This window comes from Peromyscus maniculatus, chromosome 4 (genome assembly GCF_049852395.1).
Source record: "Peromyscus maniculatus bairdii isolate BWxNUB_F1_BW_parent chromosome 4, HU_Pman_BW_mat_3.1, whole genome shotgun sequence".
NCBI classification, from domain to species: Eukaryota; Metazoa; Chordata; class Mammalia; order Rodentia; family Cricetidae; genus Peromyscus; species Peromyscus maniculatus.
The window spans coordinates 154286450-154306969 of NC_134855.1; the positions used below are offsets into that span (position 1 = coordinate 154286450).

General features: G+C 48.5%; 2 protein-coding genes and 1 long non-coding RNA gene across 17 annotated transcripts in view; 2 read left to right on the top strand and 1 right to left on the bottom strand.

Annotated features, from left to right (window-relative positions):
* Stx16 (syntaxin 16) overlaps positions 1–9770 on the top strand; it is a 25491-nt gene extending 15721 nt beyond the window's left edge. For 4 of the 14 annotated variants that reach the window (XM_006976024.4, XM_042276905.2, XM_015994962.3 and 1 more), the window contains 7 exons: positions 348–455; positions 1321–1461; positions 2311–2476; positions 3354–3445; positions 3866–4009; positions 4960–5040; positions 6826–9770. In XM_006976024.4, coding sequence (XP_006976086.1) covers positions 348–455; positions 1321–1461; positions 2311–2476; positions 3354–3445; positions 3866–4009; positions 4960–5040; positions 6826–6930 — 837 coding nt within the window. In that variant the 3' untranslated portion in view covers positions 6931–9770. Of the gene's footprint in view, positions 1–6; positions 456–1320; positions 1462–2310; positions 2477–3353; positions 3446–3865; positions 4010–4959; positions 5041–6825 lie in introns of those variants that run through there. The other 10 variants (XM_042276906.2, XM_076571304.1, XM_076571299.1 and 7 more) reach the window with 5 other exon arrangements.
* LOC143273087 (uncharacterized) lies at positions 4398–20213 on the bottom strand. Its single transcript, XR_013050976.1, has 2 exons — positions 19889–20213; positions 4398–8773 (listed from the first exon to the last, which is right to left on the bottom strand). It is a non-coding gene; the product is annotated as an uncharacterized LOC143273087 (long non-coding RNA).
* Positions 20199–20520, top strand: part of Npepl1 (aminopeptidase like 1) — a 14344-nt gene continuing 14022 nt past the window's right edge. Inside the window, exon 1 of one of the 2 annotated variants that reach the window (XM_076571297.1) lies at positions 20199–20390. In XM_076571297.1, the coding sequence (XP_076427412.1) occupies positions 20241–20390 (150 nt within the window). In that variant the 5' untranslated portion in view covers positions 20199–20240. The remainder of the gene's footprint in view (positions 20391–20520) is intronic. The other variant, XM_076571298.1, reaches the window with a different exon arrangement.

Consider the following 20520-nt stretch of genomic DNA (forward strand, 5'->3'; position numbering starts at 1 on the left):
TGGCCCACCGTGGTTTCAGCGGCGGTCCCTGCTGCTGTCCCACCAGCACACTCACTGTGCTTCCTGCTCTCTGGCTTAGTGCACTTGCTAAGGAGCTGGGTTTCTGACATTTTCATTACATTTCTGTAGCCAAATCGAGTCAGAGGCGCGTCCACAAGGATGTCCAAGGAAGTTAAGAACTGGTGCATGAAAAGATAGGAATGGAGTTCAGACCCTAGCGTGTCAGAGGCAAGCTTGTAATACAGGCATGTCATTTCCCTGCCTTTCCACGTCCTCTCCGGGACAGTAGGGGGATCCATGTCCTAACTGACCTCTAACCATCTTTCAATGTCCATCATTCCCTGTAGCTTGCTGATGACCGCATGGCACTGGTGTCAGGCATCAGCTTAGATCCAGAAGCAGCAATTGGTGTGACAAAGCGGTCACCTCCAAAATGGGTGGATGGAGTAGATGAAGTAAGTTAAATGATAGTTTCTAAGTGTTTTGTTTTGTTTGTTTTTTTAAGTTTAGATGACAACATCGCCAAAATATCTACCATATGAGTCAGTTTGGCTCCAGTTAAAGTTGTAACCTCAGACACACTCACGCTTTGAATTTATTCATTTATATACCACATAATAAAATAAGAGTGTGTCTGTGTGTCTAGATTACTTGGATTTAACATTAGCAGCAACTACTTGAATTATAGGAAGAAATGAAAAACCATGGAATAAGGAAGAGTGTGTGCTTGTTTTAAATGAGTTTATTCAATTATTTATTAATTTGTTAGCTTTGGTTTTTCGAGGTAAGGTTCCTCTGTGTAGACCTGGCTGTCCTAGAACTCACTCTCTAGACCATGTTGGCCTTGAACTCAGAGATCTACTTGCTTCTCCCTCCAAGTGCTGGGATTAAAGGCATGTGACACCACCATCTGGCTTATTTCATTTTATGTGTATTAGTATTTTGCCTGCGTGTATGTCTGTGTACCAGGTGTGTGCCTGTGAAGATCATAAAAGGACATTGGATCCCCTGGAACTGGAGTTACATAGATAGTTGTAAGCCACCATGTGGGTGCTGGGAACTGAACCCAATCTTCTACCATAGCAACAAGTGCTCTTAACCACTGAGCATCTCACTTTTGTTTTTTTGTGGGGGTTTTTGTTTGTTTGTTTGATTTTGCTTTTTTTTTTTTTTTTTTGGTAACTTGAATTTAAAAAGTTACTTGTGTGTCAGTAAGCCACCAAATTCAACTGAATGCAGAGTCTGGTGTAGCTGACCATCTTGAATGCAGAAGGATACTTGCCAGGCATGAGTGGGATTCTCGTGACTTCCATTGTTTAGGTACAGTATGATGTTGGCCGCATTAAACAGAAGATGAAGGAGTTAGCCAGCCTTCATGACAAGCATTTGAACAGACCCACCTTGGATGACAGCAGCGAGGAAGAGCATGCCATCGAGATAACCACCCAAGAGATCACACAGGTGAGGACACAAGCCCAGCCTTTGAACGGCCACCTCCAGTGCCACAGAGCCCCTGTTCTGAACCCAGCAGATGATGTCCTGGACTTTCATATTCCAGCCTAAAGCCCTCATGGGGACTTGCAAAAGCCCAAGGTCTATGAGTTGCCAGCACATGTGTGTGGTTTCTTGGAGGTATGGGTGCTGTTTCTCAGTTGTTGGTAGACACCATGTGTTTGATTGTATAAGAATTAGACTCAGCATAGTAATGCATTGGATTATTTGATGTTAAAATGTATAATTGCTATGATATACCAGGACTTGCAAATTTATGCTGAAACACAGTTCAGTAAGAAGACATCTTGGGGATTTTATTGGAAACCCAGTTTAACCTTTAGGTGGTGTGACTGTGTTTAAGTCGCCATCTTTCTTTGAGAGTAGACACCCAAGTGTCTGAAGCCTTCTCTCTAGCTGAGTCACCATGAAACGTTTCTCCCTCAGTCTCTGACTCGGCCATCCCATCTGTAAAGTGGGCACAAAACCACACCAGTACCTGCCTCGTGCTCCTCCTGTAAGAAGTCAAGGAGTGTCAGGCACACAGTGAGTGAGGGGAGCAGAGTGGAGCACAGCATAGACATGGTACAGACAGAGGGTGAAGTCAGTTAGGTCTTCAGGGTGCACATGACCTCTGGCCACCCCCCCAACACACACACACACACACACACACACACACACACACACACACACACACACACACACACACACACACACGGCCCAGCCCAACCCTGCATACCAGCCTGCAGAGCAGGGCGCCCCTGGCAGAGGCCTTGGCTAGGAGAGGCTTCTCGATGTAAGCCAGAGCTATTCTCTCAGCTCTTCCACAGGTGCCAGCGTGCCGTGCAGGCCTTGCCCAGTCGGGCACGAAGGGCCTGCTCTGAGCAGGAAGAGCGGCTACTGCGGAACGTGGTGGCCTCCCTGGCACAGGCCCTGCAGGAGCTGTCCACCAGCTTCCGGCACGCACAGTCCGGCTACCTGAAACGTGAGTGCTGCCGGCCCTGTTGAGGGACTCTTGAGTAAGAAACATTGTGTCTTCTCTCCTCCTTTGGGTCTGGTTCTCTATCCAGCCCTTGCCTTTCGTTGTTAACAGCTAATTAGGCACATTCACACCTTTTGAACAAGAGGAAGCTGCTTCCCCAGGAGACCCTTGCTGAGGAGGGAAGGCCTGGCTCCTGGTGCAGTGGTTTTGACAGTTCTTGTCCAGGTGAATAGCATCCAGCTCTGGCTGTCCACAGACTTGGAAAGTCACAGCATATTTAGAAAAGAAGGCTTGTTGTGATGTGATGTTGGGCTTTGGAGTTCTGATGACACACATATAAGAGCCATTTCCTCCACACAGTGATATGTACATGGCCCCTGGGGCTTGAAAGTAGGGTACAAACACTCTTGCATCAGCTGCCCCTGATACTGCGTCTCTCTCTCTGTCATCTTTGTAATGAATAAAACCCCACTTGCTCCTGAGACCCTGCTCCCATCTCCCCACAACCTGCAATGCATGTCTGTTTTAATTCCCCCCAACCCCTCACCCTCCGCCGCTGAATCTGACCAGAGTGCTTACTAGAGTGCTCCAGGAGAGAATACTGGTTTTGTGTTAGTGTGTTATAAGAGCAGTTAGAAGAGTCTCAGATGGTTGTGTCCTGCCTTGGCATCCAGTGAATTGGGCATTTAGAGAGTGACTGCCCTGAACACTTGCATGCTCTTGCGATGCTTTAATGCAAGGCTCCTCCCTCTGGAGATGGGCTTCTTCAGACCTGTTTAGGGGGCCTCCCCTTGCCTGTTGGGTTTTACTTTAGATTGCCTTTTTAATTGGTGGAACAGTAGCCATATGCATTCAAGTAAAGTGGGCCCCTGTCTGGTAGGCATGAAGAACCGAGAGGAAAGATCACAGCATTTCTTCGACACATCGGTGCCACTAATGGAGGATGGAGATGATGCTGCTTTGTATGGTCAGGTATGTGATGAGACTCCCATCTGCCGCTTCTTTTTCTAAGGTCCTTGCTCCTGTGCAGTTGAGGGAGTGACGGTTGTTGTCTGGTGTCTGCCAAGTAGCCCTTGCACAGGCAGGTTAGCCATGCTGTGCTTCCCTTCAGTTGTCACAGGGAGGGCCTGCAGTGTGCGTCCCCGAGCCTGAGCTACACAAAGCCATCCCTGGGCCCCATGTGGCTGCATATGTAGCTTCTTTCTGCACCCCCACTCCAGCTACTGTATTACACACCATGCTGTTTGGGGATTGGGGTATTTATTTCCTGTCAAGGAAGTAAGTTACTTGTTGCCAAATGCTTTATACAAATATTTTCAGAATTGGTTTTCCTTAACTGTTGTCTGAACTGCCTACCACAGCTTTCTTAACGGGCGACTCTTGTTGGGACAGGGTTTCACGGATGACCAACTGGTACTGGTAGAGCAGAACACACTGATGGTGGAGGAGAGAGAGCGGGAGATCCGTCAGATTGTGCAGTCCATTTCTGACCTCAGTGAGATCTTCAGGGACTTGGGAGCCATGATTGTGGAGCAGGTGTGTGTCCTGTGGGGTGTCTCGCCCGTCCTTCCCTGTGGCCCTTTTATCCTGTCCTCTAATTGGGAAAACATTTAAACATGTGCTCCTCACACTGCATGTGTCTGGAGGGGTGTGTGTTTGCAGGTACTATGGGCTATTGTCATTTCCTGTGAAACTATTGATTTTTTTTTTTAAATCTGCAAGAACAAAGGAATAGGAATTCTAATGTTTTCTCCTCTGACCCAAAGATACTTGTGTGCATGCATGCTTTGGAGGCCTGGTGGACTCTGACCAAGCCTGGCCTAATTCTGCCATTGTACAAGATTCCCTTCTGATAGTGGCAGAGCACTGTGCAATGGCTGTTAGAACCACAGCTTTTAAGTGGAATTAAATAGTTGCTCATTGGTACAATCTGATTAGGGCATTTTTATTATCTTGCCAGCAGGGATTTGTTTGGGTCCTGGTCCCCTGAAACTAGCTACAGAGTAGAGCGTTGAGGCCCCATCAGAGCCAGCGGATGAACTGCTGTGTTTCCCAGTGAATTGCCATCTTTTCTCCCTGCTTCCTGTAGGAACCAGGAAGAGACTGATTAATAACCTATCCTTGAGGTCCAAGTTATCATTTTAGACAGTGATTGGAACAGCCTGGCCATGGTGGTAGAACCTAGTTGGTATTCTCCATCTGCCAAATCCCAGTATTTAAGCAGCAAGGAGTGGAAAGCCATGGCCCTTGGCTTCCCAGAGCCCACTCCTACGATGGGTTTCTCAGCCCTGGTGCATCTGAGGGTGGCCTAGCTATAGAAGTGATCAGACCTGACACCGCCGCACTCCGCAGAGTGCCCACACTGCCTGGGGTCGGACACTGCTCTGGAATGAGGCCCGAGGTCTGTGATATGCATGTCTCAGGCCTTGACCCTCAGTCTCCCTAGCTGGAATTATTGACCATCTGTACTGTCTCTTATTACTCAGGGTACAGTCCTTGACAGAATTGACTATAATGTTGAACAGTCCTGTGTCAAGACCGAAGATGGCTTGAAACAGCTTCACAAGGTACCAACGTTCTCTGTGCTGGGTCTTTAGGAACTGTTATCGAATCTTGGGAATTCCTAGGAGGTTCTCTTCTGTCACACGTCTTCAACCCAAGACACAAAGGGGTATAAATGGGAGCAGCTATGAGGCTTGCTATCATGCTGTAGTCTGGTTGTCAGGCAGGCCTCACCGAGAGGTCAGCAAGGCTGGGATCCTTCTGTGGGCTGGGGTTTTCTTTCTTGCTTTTTATCTTTCTGAGTTTTGTTAGAAGTCAGTTGATTGGCTTCTCTTGGTGTGGGCTGAGAGGCCATCTGCTTGTTGCTGGTAACTTAGGGTGCTGGGGTTCACTTCTGATGACTTGCTGGTGGAGGACTGTCAACAAGGGTAAAAATCGAATTATCCCTTCCTGTTTCACTCTCAACGATTGTAGAAGTGAGGTGGGTTGTGTTCTTGGTGACGAGGGTTATACTCTTTCATGGGGGTTGCATGTTTGTTAAATTTCTTTTTAAGAAGTCAATGGAAATCATTTTAGAAATCCTATAATCAGTTATGAGAAATGGGCTCATGAACACGAGCGTCATGTGTGGTTGGACACACGCCTCCTGTGAAGGGGATGCAGCCGGCTCTGCCCACAGGTCACATCAGTCCTGTCTGCTTCCCTGTCATTTGGTACCTCTGGCCGTGGGTTGAGCATTTTCCCAGGTCATGTTCTTCTTTTGAAAGCAGAACCCCCCATCTGTCTCCTCGTGGTTGCAGGGTCTGAGCTCAGCGGCTCTGCCTCCCCTGTGCTGCCCCTCACAGACCAGGGACAAGTCTCGCTTAGGTGTTTAGAGTAATGGAGGCGCCAGCCCGTGTCTCACAAGCTGAAGCTTCCTGAGCTTCCTGTCCTGTAGTTTGAGGTGCTGCTGAATTGCCTATCAGTCCTGGAGTTGCCTAAGTCATACCTAGGAAACGTGGTTTGTGTTGTGCTGCAGACACAGGAGGAGAGACATCTTCTCCATGGGAGGGACTGGGTCTGAGGCAAGCTTTTCTCTTGGTCTGACGTTACTGGAGAGTTTTCTCAGTATGTGGTCTGCATTGGCTCCTTGGTTCTTGAGGTTGCCCTGAAGAATGGGGCTGTCCTCAGCCCACACCGTGGGAAGGCAGCTGGGACTTAGGAGTTGCTCCCATTGGCCAGCTCTCCGTGTGGTCTCCTGTCCTGTTTTTAGGTGAGGAGGGGCCTTTCTGGGTGGGTGCTGGATGCTCAGCTCCCAGTCTCCTCCTGCTCGCTGTCCTTCTTTGGGGGTCTGTGTCAGTCCCCAGCCATGTGAGGACGTCAGTGTTTCTGTACCACCACATATTGATGGGGGGCCGGCTCCCCAGTGCTTCTGTAGGAGAGGTGGGTACAGGTGGGCAGTGCTTCTGGGTGCTGCATGTTGGGGGAGGTGTGCAGATGGGGCTTTGGGAGCTCTTCTGTGTGCCATCGGTCCTAGGGTAGGGACAAGGTTGGTCCTCAGGTAGCTCTTAAACCAACACAGATGGGCACATTTGGCCATTTCTACCTCAGACAATGAGCAGAGGAAGTAGAGACAAGGCCTCTTAGGGCCACTGGTTCCATGCTTTCTGGTCACCCTTTCTTGTACAGGGAAGAAAGACAATGCACATTTGTCCTGGGCACAGGGACATGGCTCAGGGTCTTGGTGGTTCGCACTGAAGGAAGGTCTAACCGTGAGGCCTGTCCTGTGCTGCAGATGTAAGCCCACCCTGCAGAAGCCAGGCTTGTATGCTCTCTGTGGGAAAAATGACACCTTCCCTCCTCTTTTGTAGGCAGAGCAGTACCAAAAGAAGAACCGGAAGATGCTCGTGATCTTGATACTGGTTGTCATCATCGTAGTCCTCATTGTGGTCCTCATCGGCGTAAAGTCTCGTTAGTGGCGCCAAGTTCTTGAGACTGCTACTGCATGGATTCCTTGGGTATGAGGGCTTCGCTGGCGCCACACTGCTGTACTGCCCACAGAATGCAGCCCACTGGCCCAGCAACGGGCAGTGGACCTTCCTGTGGACGCCCCTCCTGTAGACTGGAGTGCAGCAGGCTCAGCTGTGGGTTTCCATCTCTGTCCAGAGTTTAAGGACTGGAAGCTGTTGCTGAGGAGACTGGCCCTGTGACCAGCTGTCATATAAAGATGTTTTCTAGAAAACGAGAGGAGAAAAGGTTTACAGGCATTGCTGAGCACCAGTACGATGTGTGTGAATGAAGGTTTACAGGCATTGCTGAGCACCAGTACGATGTGTGTGTTTGCTCACTTTTAGCACTCATGTCTGAGCAGCATGTTAACTAAGTTTTAGGAAATTTTTTTTAACCATCTGGTTTTTAAGAAGTTTGGTACCAAAAATTTATGAGTAGAGGCAGAATGCCTCTTCATCTTCCCAGCTGAAAACAAACCAAGAAGTCCTTCAAGAATTTATAATCCGTTCCCCATTAACTTAATTTAGCTTTTCCATCACTGTTAACGATCAGAGTAACAAAGTGTGAAAAATAAGAAACCATCATTGATGTTAATTAACACATTTAGACGGGCCAGTTAAACCAGCTTCATGCGTTTAAATCAATTGTAAATAGCGTATTCCTCATTCAGAATTTTGCACTGTATTTTCTACTGTAAACCAAGAGCGGTTACTAAGCAAAACCTCCTGAATCAGAGAGTTGGCCATTTGAACCAACCTCACATTATGAGAAAGCTTGACAGTATCATGAACTAGATTGAGCCAGTGTGTCTCCAGTCATCCTTACTCAGTCCAGTACTTATATTCTAGCTACGTAATGACCTGTCCAAACCTGACTCCATTTAATGAACTGTAAATTTACACAGAGGCCATTTTAAATGGGTCACCCCATTTAGGATTAGTGGATCTCGAATTATTAACCAAACATCACTCCATTTCAAAGTAAAATATTCTCCCCATGATTTGATTTATCAACTCTTCCATTGTCACTTAGCAATGCCCAGAAAGCAGGGATATTCCTGAGGACAGTGAGAGCCCTATGTGTATGCTTGCTGTGTGTGTGTGTGTGTGTGTGTGTGTGTGTGTGTGTGTGTGTGTGTGTGTATGTGTGTATGTGTAGATATGCGTGCTCTGTGTATGCATGTGCGCTATGTGTAGATAAGTGTGCTCTGTGTGTGTGTGAGGGCACATATCACATACATATCAGATTGCCAAAGTAAGGTTCTGTTTACTTGTTAACTCTGGTGCTGGCGTGCTCTGCAGAGCTAGAGTGATGTGGACAGTGACGGAGCTTTGAAAATGAGGGTATGAGTATCTCATTTGCTGTCTTCATTGACACTGCTGTCATTTTAGTAGTCTTTTTAAAACTGTCTCTGCCTCTCTTAAATGATTTAAGAGTGTGGCCTGTTAAGTGTGTCACAGTTCCATTATTTAAGAGTCTGGGACTGTTGAGTGTGTCACAGTTCCATTTGTATATATGCAAATGTATGTATGTACAGATATCATTGAAGGGGTGGCTCAAAACTCTAACTCATGCAGACCTACCATTAGCTCAGTCTCCCTGCCCAGGCTGTGGGATATTGGGGTCCAGAGGTTTACCAGATCCTTTGGTGACATAGTAGGGAGCGTTGGGAAGGGGAGTCAGCACCTACCCCATCACTTCAGAATCCTACAGGCCTCTTCCCACAGATGAGCTGCTCCTGGGTGGACTGGTCACATTAGGAGGCCTGCTTCAAGCAATCTGTGGAGCATGCTGAGTCATTGTGAAAGCCTTGAAGAAAAGTGACCTTTTAAGAAAGGAGCACCATTTATTTCTATTTATTTCCCTGAATAGGGTTTTTTTTTTTTTTTCTTCAGGGGGGAGGTAGTTTTTCCCCAACCCTTCTGGGTAACCTAACAGTTCTGGTTAGAAATTGTCCCAAGGACCTGTGGAAAGAGGGACTGTCCCCTTCTGCTTGAAGACAGTATGGTTCTGGTCTGGGCCCAGCCACCCTGATGGTCATCCTAAGGGGGCATGGGCAGGCCTGGCCTGTAGCTGGATCAGAGCCTTGTGCACTAGCTCTTCGGGGACCCCACTGCTCTCTTGGGTTGAGCCTGTCTTGGGGGAAAGATTAGAAACCTGTGAGGACACAAGAGAAGTTAGTACCAATGTCCTAGTAGGGACCTCAGGATAATTGATTTTGGAAGAGGACTCTTCTGTCTGCTGACAGCCACTTTCTATGGGCTCCTCCTGCCCTTCAGTCTAGCCGCGGAGGTGACAATCACATCTCTCCCTGTGCCTGGGAAGCACCATGGGGAAGAAGCCCAACCCCTGGACACCACCTTCCACTGTCCTGGGTGACTTCTGTAGAGTGGGGTGGAAGGAGAGAGAAGTGTTGGTCCTTTGGGGCCCCTGATCTTTCCTAAGACTAGCCGAAAACTGCTGTCCATCTGTCTGTCTGTTGCTGGAGGGGGGAGGTAGTGTTGGGGTGCTGGCTGGGCCACTGTGTGAAGCAGCGTGTGTCTAATTGAACGGATGTTCCGCGCTCCGCTAATTGAGAGAGCGTTATTTATTTGTTTTGACACAAGTGCTCGCAGTGTTTCAGCCCAGCTAATGGCTTCTTAAAGGTAATAAAACCCTCCAACCTAATTGGCCAGATAAGACTGTTTTCCTTGTGTGCTTAAATAAAGCAATTAGTGGAGCGCTTCTATCCAAAATGACTTTTTTCTGTCCTAACTAATTCACCGCTACTGGAAACTTTGTACAATAAAGCAGTCTCACAGATGAAGAGCATCCTGCATTCTTAGTGTTAATTTTAATGATGGGGGTCATATTTTGTTCAAATGTGTTGTATTAGCAGAGGGTCTGGCCATATCTGGGATCTTTGGGGCCATGGCTATTTATTTTGTGCCTGAGGCCTCTGCCTCAGTGTCTAAAAGTCGATTTGCCTATCTAATGGAGACCCGCAAAGGGACCAATCAGTTTGCTCTCCAGTATACAAAAAGGGAAGCCACATAAAAGGCAGATAATTATTTTTCTTTATGAAAACACACTTTATGTGAGCATGTTTGGCAATCTTCAGATTGTGCCCAAAGTGGTTTGCATGTGCAAATGCCTTCCTCCGGTGTGGTATGACGGACATGAGGGACAAGGTTTGTTGCTAGGAATGTCCAGGTCTTCCTCCAAGGCCAGAGCAGAATGCTGATGTTCATTTACATGCGTATCTGGGAGAGACATGGTGGAGGGCCCGAGTCGGGTTGCTATCACTGCCCGTGAGTCCTGGCAGACTGGTGGTCATGATGGTGAGTGCTCCCCCAGAAAGTGAGCCACAGATGGCATCCCGCACTCTGCTGTACAGCCCCTCCGTTCTCATCAACCATTAACTAGCCCTGTCTGCCATAAGGCTAGAGAATTGAGTCTAGGAGTGGTGCCGCTCAAGCCCTCCCTCCTGACGTGGCTGGAGGTGGGAAGCCCTCCCTCCTGACGTGGGAAGGCCTGGAAATGTGTAGACTGATGGATGTGAGGGGAGAGTATGTTTTTTGAGACAGGGTCAAGGTAGCCCAGGTTACTCTTGAATTTGTGACTCTGTCTTTGCCTCTCAAGTGCTGGGATTACAGGCAGACAAGTGCTACTTGCAGGATTGTGGGTGGCTCTAGAATGGAAACGCAGTCATCTTTGCGATGGAGTCTTTGGTGATCTGGGCTTCAAATGGTCGCACAAGAGTGTGTGCATACAATTGGACAATTGCCATTAAGCAAACTGCCCTGAGACTTGGGCACCGGGTCAGGGTTGGTGGGCAGTAGAGGTGTGTGACCCTTTTGAGTCTCGTCTTGACTGTCGGAGGACTAGCTGTGTGTGAAGTCACTCCACTAATTGTGGTGAACATCGTATGGGAAATAAGAGCAGCCTTCTTCATGTGTTTGCCATTGTGACGTCATAGCTAGCCTACCTATCGAACCAGAGGCATGTGAATGCCCTAACAGCTTGCCTCCTTGCTTTGATGGTCAGAGTCCCTTGTATCTCAGCCATATGGGAATGTGAGGAAACCTTTTCATGGTGGGCTGCTATTAGGTGGGCAAAGAGGGGACAGCAGCGTCTGTAGCTACACAATAGGATTTAATTTTTTCGAAGGAGGCAGCTCTGCTTCGTCTGATGTGTACTTGGGAGCTTAGCTCTGCTCAGTGCATGTAAGTGTGGGTCTCAGTTGTGTGTTTCTGTGTTTATTGTCCCTTTGAAACCTCTGGGTTCTCTCTGAATTCTCTTGACCACCCACACAGCACCTTTAACCTTGTATCTGATGTTTTTGTTTAGTTGTTTTGAAACTGAAGGAAAGCAGACCCTGCAAGCTGATGGGTGTCAGGACAAGCTAACGAGGGCACCGGTGGGCATGTAGACAGCTCGTGTAGAAGTGCTTCCTATTTGGGGCTTAGACTTAGAGTGGGGGACGCCAGCTGTGTGCATCTAGTCCCCAACTCCAGACCCTCAGACAGGCTAAACCTGGCTGTGCTGGATTTTCTTACCACATCAAGGACATTCCACAGAGCCAAATGGCAGAGACTCCTGCACAATTATCTGGCCAATTGGGGCAAAAGAAAATAATCATTTGTCCAATTGTGCAAATGAGCTCCCTGGACTGTCCTGAATACTGAGATAATTGTGTGGTCCTCCACTTTCATTCCATAATCTGGCAAAAATGGGCTATTTAAACAAGGCTCCATTTGATAATGCACATTGAAATCAGGCTTCGTTAAAGCAGACCACTGGGTTTAGCATTTTCTGTTTGTCAACTATAATTCTATAATTGCTTTAAGCTAACCATCCAAATTCCACCATTAGTAATCACTGTTTCTCATTTACAGATGTGATAGAGGCCAAGGGCCCTGTTTGTATCATTTGGTCTCATTTTCCCAGGAAATGCTGAGGGAATCAAATGCTTGTTTTTTTAACTTAGTGTTCTGACCCAGGGCATCAGACCTCTGTTTTTAGCCACTGTGGGGGACAAAGAACGCCCTCCCACACTGAACCTTCCCCTTTTCCAGACAGGGAAACTGAGACTCATGCCCAGATGTGCCATGGTCACAAGGCCAGTGTAACTCAGAACTGGAATTGTCAGCTTCCTAATTTCTAGACCAGCACTCCTTTCTGCTTATTCCATTTTAATTGTTCATTTCTTTCCATAAAATTAAATGACCTTCTTCAAGAAAGATTTAATGGTCAAGAGTGATTTGGTAAAAAGCTTCCTCAAGGGTTTTTCTTATTACAAAGATGATGCCAGGCTGCAGCTCAGAGAGATTTGCAGACAGCGGTGAGCCATTACCCCAGCGCGGCTCTGTGTAATTGGTGCGGAGAGATTGCTGCCGGTGAAGCGGCCTGCTGCCGAGCGAGCGAGCGGAAGAGGAGTGATGGCGCCGCTCCCTCGCCTCGTGTGCGGACGGACGTGGGAGCTCGCCGTTGTTTACAGAAGGCATAGGTGTGCACAGAATGCTCACGGAGATGGAGAATGTCATTTTAAAGTTGTAAATAATAAAAAATTGTCTCGGGCAGACCTGATTTTACAATTGCCTGAGAATGTGGTACTTCATTTCAACACTATGTGATGGCTAGAAATTGATTTTTTTTTTAAATCCAATTAAGCCTCAAGGTTGGTTATCCATTTAAAAGGTCGGATGAGTTAAACAGTGACAGCGCCTTCGGTCCATGCTCATAATTAGATTTACACAGAACTCCAGCCTCACGCCTGCCTTATGGAGGCAGATGTTTTCTGTTTGCATAACAGACAGACCAGCAGAGCAGGACCCAGACTTGCTGAGTCCCCAGCTGGCTGCCGACTGCATCGTGCCTTCCCCTCACATTTCCAGAACCTTCCCTAAGCAGTGTGGGTCACAGCACCAGGCTGCCTCCTGGTCTGTAGCCCTGAGCGTCCTGGGAAATGGAAAGTAGCCTCTCATTTGAAGATTTGGTGTCATCTAGTTTCATGTGCTACTGAGTTTAATGCAACAAATAAATCCTGGTTTTAAAACGGCACCTTATAGCACATATTTGCTGAGTGTACCTGGCATGGGAAGGAAAAGGCTTCAAAATGCCCTTTTAAGGTTCTCATGGGTAATGTTTTAAGTGTTACTATGTTATGAAGATGTTGGAAAAACCATGAGTCTGAGTAGAATGCTTTTTTCTGTGCTTGGGCTAGAATGTCAGTCAAGTTTTATAAATGGCCGAGACCTAACATTTCAGCCTGCACTGTAATGTAAGGCATTTCAGTAAGCTCCATTCATAACCAGACTAGCCTGAAATAAGAGACCTTCTAGAACTTTCCATCCATAACTATGAACCAGCCTGAAATAAGGGACCTTCCAAAACTTTCCATTTATAACTATGAACCATTCTGAAATGAGGGCCCTTCCAGCATGTTGCATCCATAACTATAAACTAACCTTGTATAAAGGCCCTTCCAGAATGCTGCATCCATAACTATGAACCAGCCTGAAATAAGGGACCTTCCAGATTCAGTGAGAAGAAAATATTGACTTTGCTTCTCATTACTCACTGTTCCAGACAACAAAGAATTTCAGGTTAGCTCTTTGCCTCCCCCACCCTCTCCTCACACCACCCAATTGCCCAAATCCTCAGCAACAGATTTATGATTCTTTTTGAAAGGTCTGCGTCGGATAGCACAGATAGATGTGTAATAAACACAAGGGTGCTTGGGAGGTAATGTGACGCAGGTTGGAGTGAGTCATTTCAACACACTGGAGAAATCCGCCTTCTAACAGGATCCTGCCGGGGAAGGGTTTCCTCAGGAAAAGATTTGAGCAGAATAAACATTTACCCCCATTTTGCTTTTCTGTACGTCTCCGTGTTCACAGGTTGAGTTTGCTTAAGGGAATGTGGGACTGTAGTTGCTGTTAATCATTTCCCTCTTCCTTCCTGCAACCTCCCAGTCCCAAGGCTCTAGGTCTTCAATATGCCCTCGAAAACTTTTGCAACTACAAAAATAATTGAGCTGGTGTTGGAGGTAAATAGGAATGTAGTTCCTGAGACATGAGGGTTATTGCTGCCTTGAGCTTGGAGGCTAATTCAGGGACTAGCTCAGCCCCTCATCTTCCCCGGAAGTCCCAAGGCCTAGTATCCAAAGGACCAGGTTCAGCTTGGTAATAAATGGTTCTGCTAGCACGCTGTTATTAACACGTTCTCTCTTGTCCTTCTGACGGCAGAGAGCGAAGACTAGAAGAGATGAGATTGCACGGCATGCGCTTTTCAAGCTCAGTGCCAAAGATTGTGTGGCACCTTTTGTGTAAGATGCATGGTGGTCATCGCTATGTTTTTCTCAAAGAAGAGGCAGGCAAGAAAAACCAGAAACCAATAGAAACGGCTACCTGTGGGGGAGAGGGATGAATAGAAGCCGGGACAGGAACGACCCCTCTTGGAGCATTCCTTTTTACAGCTAGGGTTTCTGAGGTGTATAAATGTTTCGTGTATTCAGAAAAGAAAATAGAACAAGAAGCAAGAAGAGCAAGCCTCCACCTGAACAAAAACATGAACCTAAGTGCCTGTCACAGATAAACCACACAGAAATGAATTCCTGACATGTTGGTGGGCATACTGCAAGCATAAAAAGAATAAAGAAGTGGCAAGTGTGTGGTCAGGAACAGAGCTGGTGCTGTTTATGGTTGTTGAAAAGCAAATGATCATCCATGGGAGGGTAGGTGGGTGGCAGGAAGAATCCTGCAGAGGGGTCAGGATGGAAAGAGTCTACAAGTCCATGATGTCCTGTGTTGGTCCATCTCAGCCCAACAAAAGGACCAGAAGCAAGGACCCCATGGCATGGTGGGATCTAGTGTGCTCCCACTTAACCAACCAGCCAGTCCCAATGCTTCCCAAAGGAGCCACAGCATCCTGGAAAAGTGGCTGCTAGAATTTGGGCAAGAAGGGACAGAGTGAGCTAATCATCTTATAATTCCAGACCAAACTTACAAACAAACCTGTAAGGATGTGTTAGATGGACAGGTGAACCAGTTCAATAGGGCTGCTACCAGCCTGAGCAACTGTATTGAAGACAGGCAGGCAAATACCCATGAGTGCTCAATAAGGACATGGAAGCAGGGTGCTGGTGCCCTAGGGCCTCATGCTTGGTTCAGTTCCCTGCCTTGTTGCTTTTGGAGATAGAAATTCTGCATTTTCATTCTTTATTGAATTTACATGATGTAGCCAGTCCCAGGGAGTGAGAAGGAGACCACTGCTCAGAAACAGCTGGAAATAACAGCTCCAGGTTGAAACCACAGGACCGTTGTTTGCACCTGGTACAGGACTAGGGTTGGATCGCCACTGACACTGAAGATACTGAACACCAGGACATGCTGGCAGCCCCAAAGTGTCCCTCCAGCCCTGGGAGGGGGGGCTCAGTTTCCCCCTGAGGAAAAGAGAAAGGTTCTAGCAGGGGAGACGCCGTACCCCTCACAGTGGATGAAAACAAATGTCTGTTCTGGCGCCTGGGTTCAGAACACCACATTAACAGTAACATCATGGTTAGTTTCTTTCGTCTCTGAGGAAACGAGACCAGTGTGAGCCAGAGCCCTTTGCTGCTGCTGCTGCATGAGGGGAGTAAGGACTGGGAATGTGGTCCAGCTGGTCGAGTGCTTGCCTAGCATGCTGGTAATGGCACACGCCAGCACTCGTAGCAATCCTAGGAGAACAGGCAAGAGGATCACAAGTTCAAGGTCAACTTCAGGTACAAGAATGAGTTCAAGAACATCCTAGGCTATATGAGTCCCTGTCTCCAAAAGTTTTTTTTATAAAAATGAATGACAGAAATGGAGGTTATGAATAGCAGAACTTGGCTTGTAAAGCAGACATTGCCTTTTAATTCTATCATTTATAAAAGGGAACTGTACTTTGACCATGAAGAGATCCCTCAGACCCCACTTAAACCAAATGTAATCGACACTTAGATCCTGTACCTCCTCATGAGGGACAGTGGAAAGCATAAAGAGGTTTTTGCCAAACACTTTTAGCCCAAATCTAATCGGGAGGAGGCAGACAGATGCAAACTGGAGGGCCTTTTACGTGACAGGGCCGCCTTGTGAGAGACAGAACGGGGATTATTTGGGATTCAGGGAGACTAGAAAATCTGACAGCCAAATGGAACGCCTGATCCTTGCTTGGATCCTGGATGTTAAAGGCAGAAGCCACGGGGGATGTCTGAGGACAACGAGGAAGACAGTGCTAGAGGACACTGTTGTCCACTCTGCAGGGGTCTCGATGGCTGTTGCTGGGATGACATGGTCCAACCAGTGTCCTTGTTCTCAAGACACAGCCTGAGGTTCACAGGGATAAGTGCATGCAATCTGCTTGAAACAGTGCAGGAAAGAATATGCTCACATATATGTACTGTGTACAGATTATAAACATACATAGTCTTGTTGAAGGGCACAAAGTGTTTTCATTGTACTAGTTTTTTAACTTCCCATAGTTAGTGAAGGTTTTTATTTTTTTATTTATTTTTTTTTATTTTTATTTTTTTAATATTCTAGAGAAATGTGTTTTCCACAACAGTGAGCTCCTCTTTCTTCAGGGGACTCTGGTGTAAGCAGAGGTGAACCGTCTGGTACCACCGGTTACAGAATGTAGCCAAGGCATTTCCTCATCTTAGGGAACTCAGGACATGGTGCAGAGAGGCAAGACAGACATCACAGCCTGAGGCAGCACTCAGGGAGGTCACGGAAGCATTCCAGTCTTTGCTGGTCTGGGCTCCCTTCTAGGCTGGTAGCTTCAGGAAAGTGTCATAGAGTGGGGATCAGCAGACCAGAAACTGGCTTCCCCTTCCTTTGTGCTAGCATTGTAGATCACTGCCAACAGCAGCCAGTCTGCTCTTATCTCACTTGAGTCCTAGCTGAGGCTCTTCCCACCGGTGTCCAAGGACAAGCACAGCCCTATGGCTGAGTATTATCTTAGGCACACACTGGGTCCAGCCATGTGAGTTCAGATGTCCCAAGTGGACTGTGTCCTTTACCACCCCAGGGCACCCTATGAACAGTTACTTCCTGAAGCAGGATCAGGCTGCCAGCAAACTTCAGTTCATCCCTCAAGACCCAAGCCAAAGGTCTGTCCCAGGCCACAGGGCCTTCCCTGCTCAGTCCTCTCCCAGCGGCTGGGTATCTGGATTTTGTGGCTGCGTGATGCCTCCCATCCACACCCTTCAGCAGCTTTCACACACTAGTGTTCTCCTTGGAGGTAATGGCCTAGGACTGTTCAAAACTGATGTTTGCTGTTGGACTGAGGAGGCGGAGGCAGGAGGATTGCAAGTTCAAGGCCAGCCTAGGCTAGAGATGAGTTTAAGGCCTGTCTAGTGACATATTGAGACTCTGTCTCAAAATGAAAAATGAAGAGATCTAGGGATGTGATTCAGTGGCAGAGCGCTTGCCTAGCATGCTGAGACCCTGCGGCTCAGTCTCCAGCACCAAAATAAATATGTGACTGTGTATATGACAGGGATGTGAAGATGCCCGAAATGAGCATTGAGAAAACCTGTGGATCAGTGAGTCTAAACGGCCATGTCCCGGAATGTGACTTAGCAACTGCTGAGGACTCTACTCTGCTTTCTTCCAGAAGCCTCTGCACTTTTCGGCTGTTTCTGCACTGCGGCTGAATGCCCGGGTGTGGAATTGGTTTCAAGTCATCAAAATTGTAAGTTGCAAAATCTTGGGTTGCAGGGTCTGGCCATTTGTTTTCAGAAAAAAAAGTAATAATAAGTAGAGGTTGAATTTTCCCTTGACAGTAAGGTGTATCCCGAGCCATGGATTAACACCTTCATAAAAATGTACCTAAACCAAGTACCCTGTCTTATTTATGCTAGTGTCTGTGAAATCTGCTGGGAGAGGGGAAGTGGTCTCCTGAAACTTATATCTGTCACATGTGTTGTCTTGAAGAAATCTGTAGGCATCCAAAGTGGAATGTTTGGTTTGGATTTCTTCAATTTCGGGGGGCGGGGGGTGGCGTAAAACAAGGAATCAAGAATCCTTGCTCATATGAAACATCTAACTCTCCCCCTTGATCTGTGTGTAGTAAGTGTTCAATAAATGTTGGCTGAACTGACCCACCTCATTCATCTTTGTGGTTCACAGAGGTCATTTCCTCTATTCATGAATTCTGGGGGCGGGGGGGGGGGGGACTGGGGGGCGGGTTCTGAAAGTGTTTCATATGACCTTCGAGTAGCCTCTCTCCTCCTCCCACTCCCTGGTAGTCACAAGGCTGCCAGGCCCTACTGTCTGAAATGCTGGTGTGTGTGTGTGTGTGTGTGTGTGTGTGTGTGTGTGTGTGTGTGTGTGTGTACATGTAGAGGTCAAAGGCTGACTTTAGGTGTCTTTCCTTAGTGAATCTCCATCTTTGTTTTTGTTTGGTTTGGGGGCAGATTTTTGTCTTTACAGTTACTTATATATTTATTTTGTGTTTGTGTTTTTGCTTAAGTGTGACACAGTATTCATGGAGGTCCAAGACAACCCATCCGAGTTGGTCCTCTCCTTCCCACGAGGTCATCAGGCTTGGCTTGTCGACAGGTGCCTTACCCACAGACCCCGCCTTTCTTTTGGAGGCAGCGTCTCTCAGTGAACTTGAAGTTAACCAATTAGGTAAGACTAGCTGGTCAGTGAGCGCCAGGAATCCTCCAGCCTCTGCCTCCTCAGGGCTGGGATCACAGCCCATCTGTTTACATGAGTGCTGGGCATTCAAACGCAGACCCTTATGCCTGCATGGCAAATACTTCCTACACCGCCCATCTCCCAACCTCTCTGAAATGCTTCTTGGATCTCTTTATGGTCTGTAGCATCTGTAGAGTGAGTAGATTCCCTGCTCACCTCCAGGCTCCCATTCTTCACTCTCTGCCATCTTGTCTGCCCACCCCACCCCCACCCCCAGTGTCATTCCTGCAGGGGACATCCTGCTGTGAACTGGCCTGTGAAGTCCTACTTTGCTCACAGCATCAGCTGACCCCGCCACCCTCTAGGCAGACTGCAAGTTGTCTCTGCCCCTCCTGAGGCCTTGTGCCTCCCACTGTATTAGCAAACACCTTAGAATCAGGATAGATCTTCGAGGAACACTTAGTACCCTTACAAATGTGTGAAAACATTCAGTTGCTGTAAAAAAAATCTTTTTCAAGAAAATAAGATCCAATTAGCGTTGACTCGTGTGTCAGGCAAGCTAATGTTCCAAAGGAATTCCCTCTGCTTATTCAGCTACTATTTTGTGACGTCCCTTCCATGCCTGTCTTCAGGGCTGGCCTGCTCTGACCTGTGTGCTGCCACAGAACCCTCCAGACCTGGGGGAGGACCCCATAGGTGGCTTGTGGGTGGTGACGGCAGGGTCAGCGGTATGGAATGCTATGCTATGAATCTGGCTCGGCTAGGTTAATCTTTTATTTATATAGTTTTCTATCTCTCTCTCTCTGCCTGTGTGTGTGTGTGTGTGTGTGTGTGTGTGTGTGTGTGTGTGTGTGTGTGTGTGGTTGTGGGTGTGGTTGTGGGTGTGAGTGGGTGCCTGTTGGTCAACGGATAACTTATGGACGTTGGTTTGCTCCCTCTAGATACAGGGTTAGAACTCAGGTCTTTTTCTCGCTGAGCCATCCCGTGTTGCTACTTGTAACGACTGTTATTAAAGAAAAAAATCAGATCAAGAGTGACATATAAGACTGGAGGTCACTGAGGGGTGCCAGCACCATGTCTGGAGGAGCAGTCAAGACCTGGGCAGTGTTGGCTCCTTTCAAATGACTTCCCATAACGTCCCCACACTGCTAACTTTTCTTCCCCGACCTAGGTGACCAAGTGCAGGCTGCAGGAGCAGCTTGCTCGCACTGCTGCCCGGTGACCTTTCTGCCAAGGGTTAGGCTGAGGAGGCGGCCTACGCTGAAAAAGGGGGTACCTGAAAATGCCTAGTTGTCTGGCCCAGGAGCCACGGCCGCCCCTGGCAAGGAAGGCTTCATCTGTCCCGGAACCTACTGGAAGGCGGGCCTGGGTAGGAGCTAGAGCTGGAGCGGTTCCAGGGGCTCGCGCGCCACTCGACCCCAACGGTGGCCCGGAAGGCGCAGTGCGGCCCGCGCCCCGCCTCCGCCGGCGCCCCCTCGCGCCCCGGGTGGGCCCTGCAGGGCGGCGCGGCCCAGCGGCGGCGGCGAAGGCGGGGCGCCGAGGCCGGGCGGGCCGGGGCGGCGCCGAGCCGGGCCGGAGCGGGGCGCAGGGTGCTGGGCGGCCGGGCCGGGGGCGCAGGGGGGGGGAAGATGGCGAGCGTGGGGTTGCAGTTCCAGGCGAGCGCCGGGGACGCTGACCCCCAGAGCCGGCCCCTGCTGTTGCTGGGCCAGCTGCAACACCTGCACCGCGTGCCCTGGAGCCACGTCCGCGGGAAGCTGCAGCCCCGGGTCACCGAGGAGGTGAGCGGGCCGCGGCCGCCATGCGCCCGCCAAGCCCAGGCCCCGCGACACAGGCCCCGCCTAGCCCGCGCGCCCCGCCGGGCCCCTGGCGCAGGCCGGCCACAGGCCAGGCCGCCTGTCCCGGAGGCCC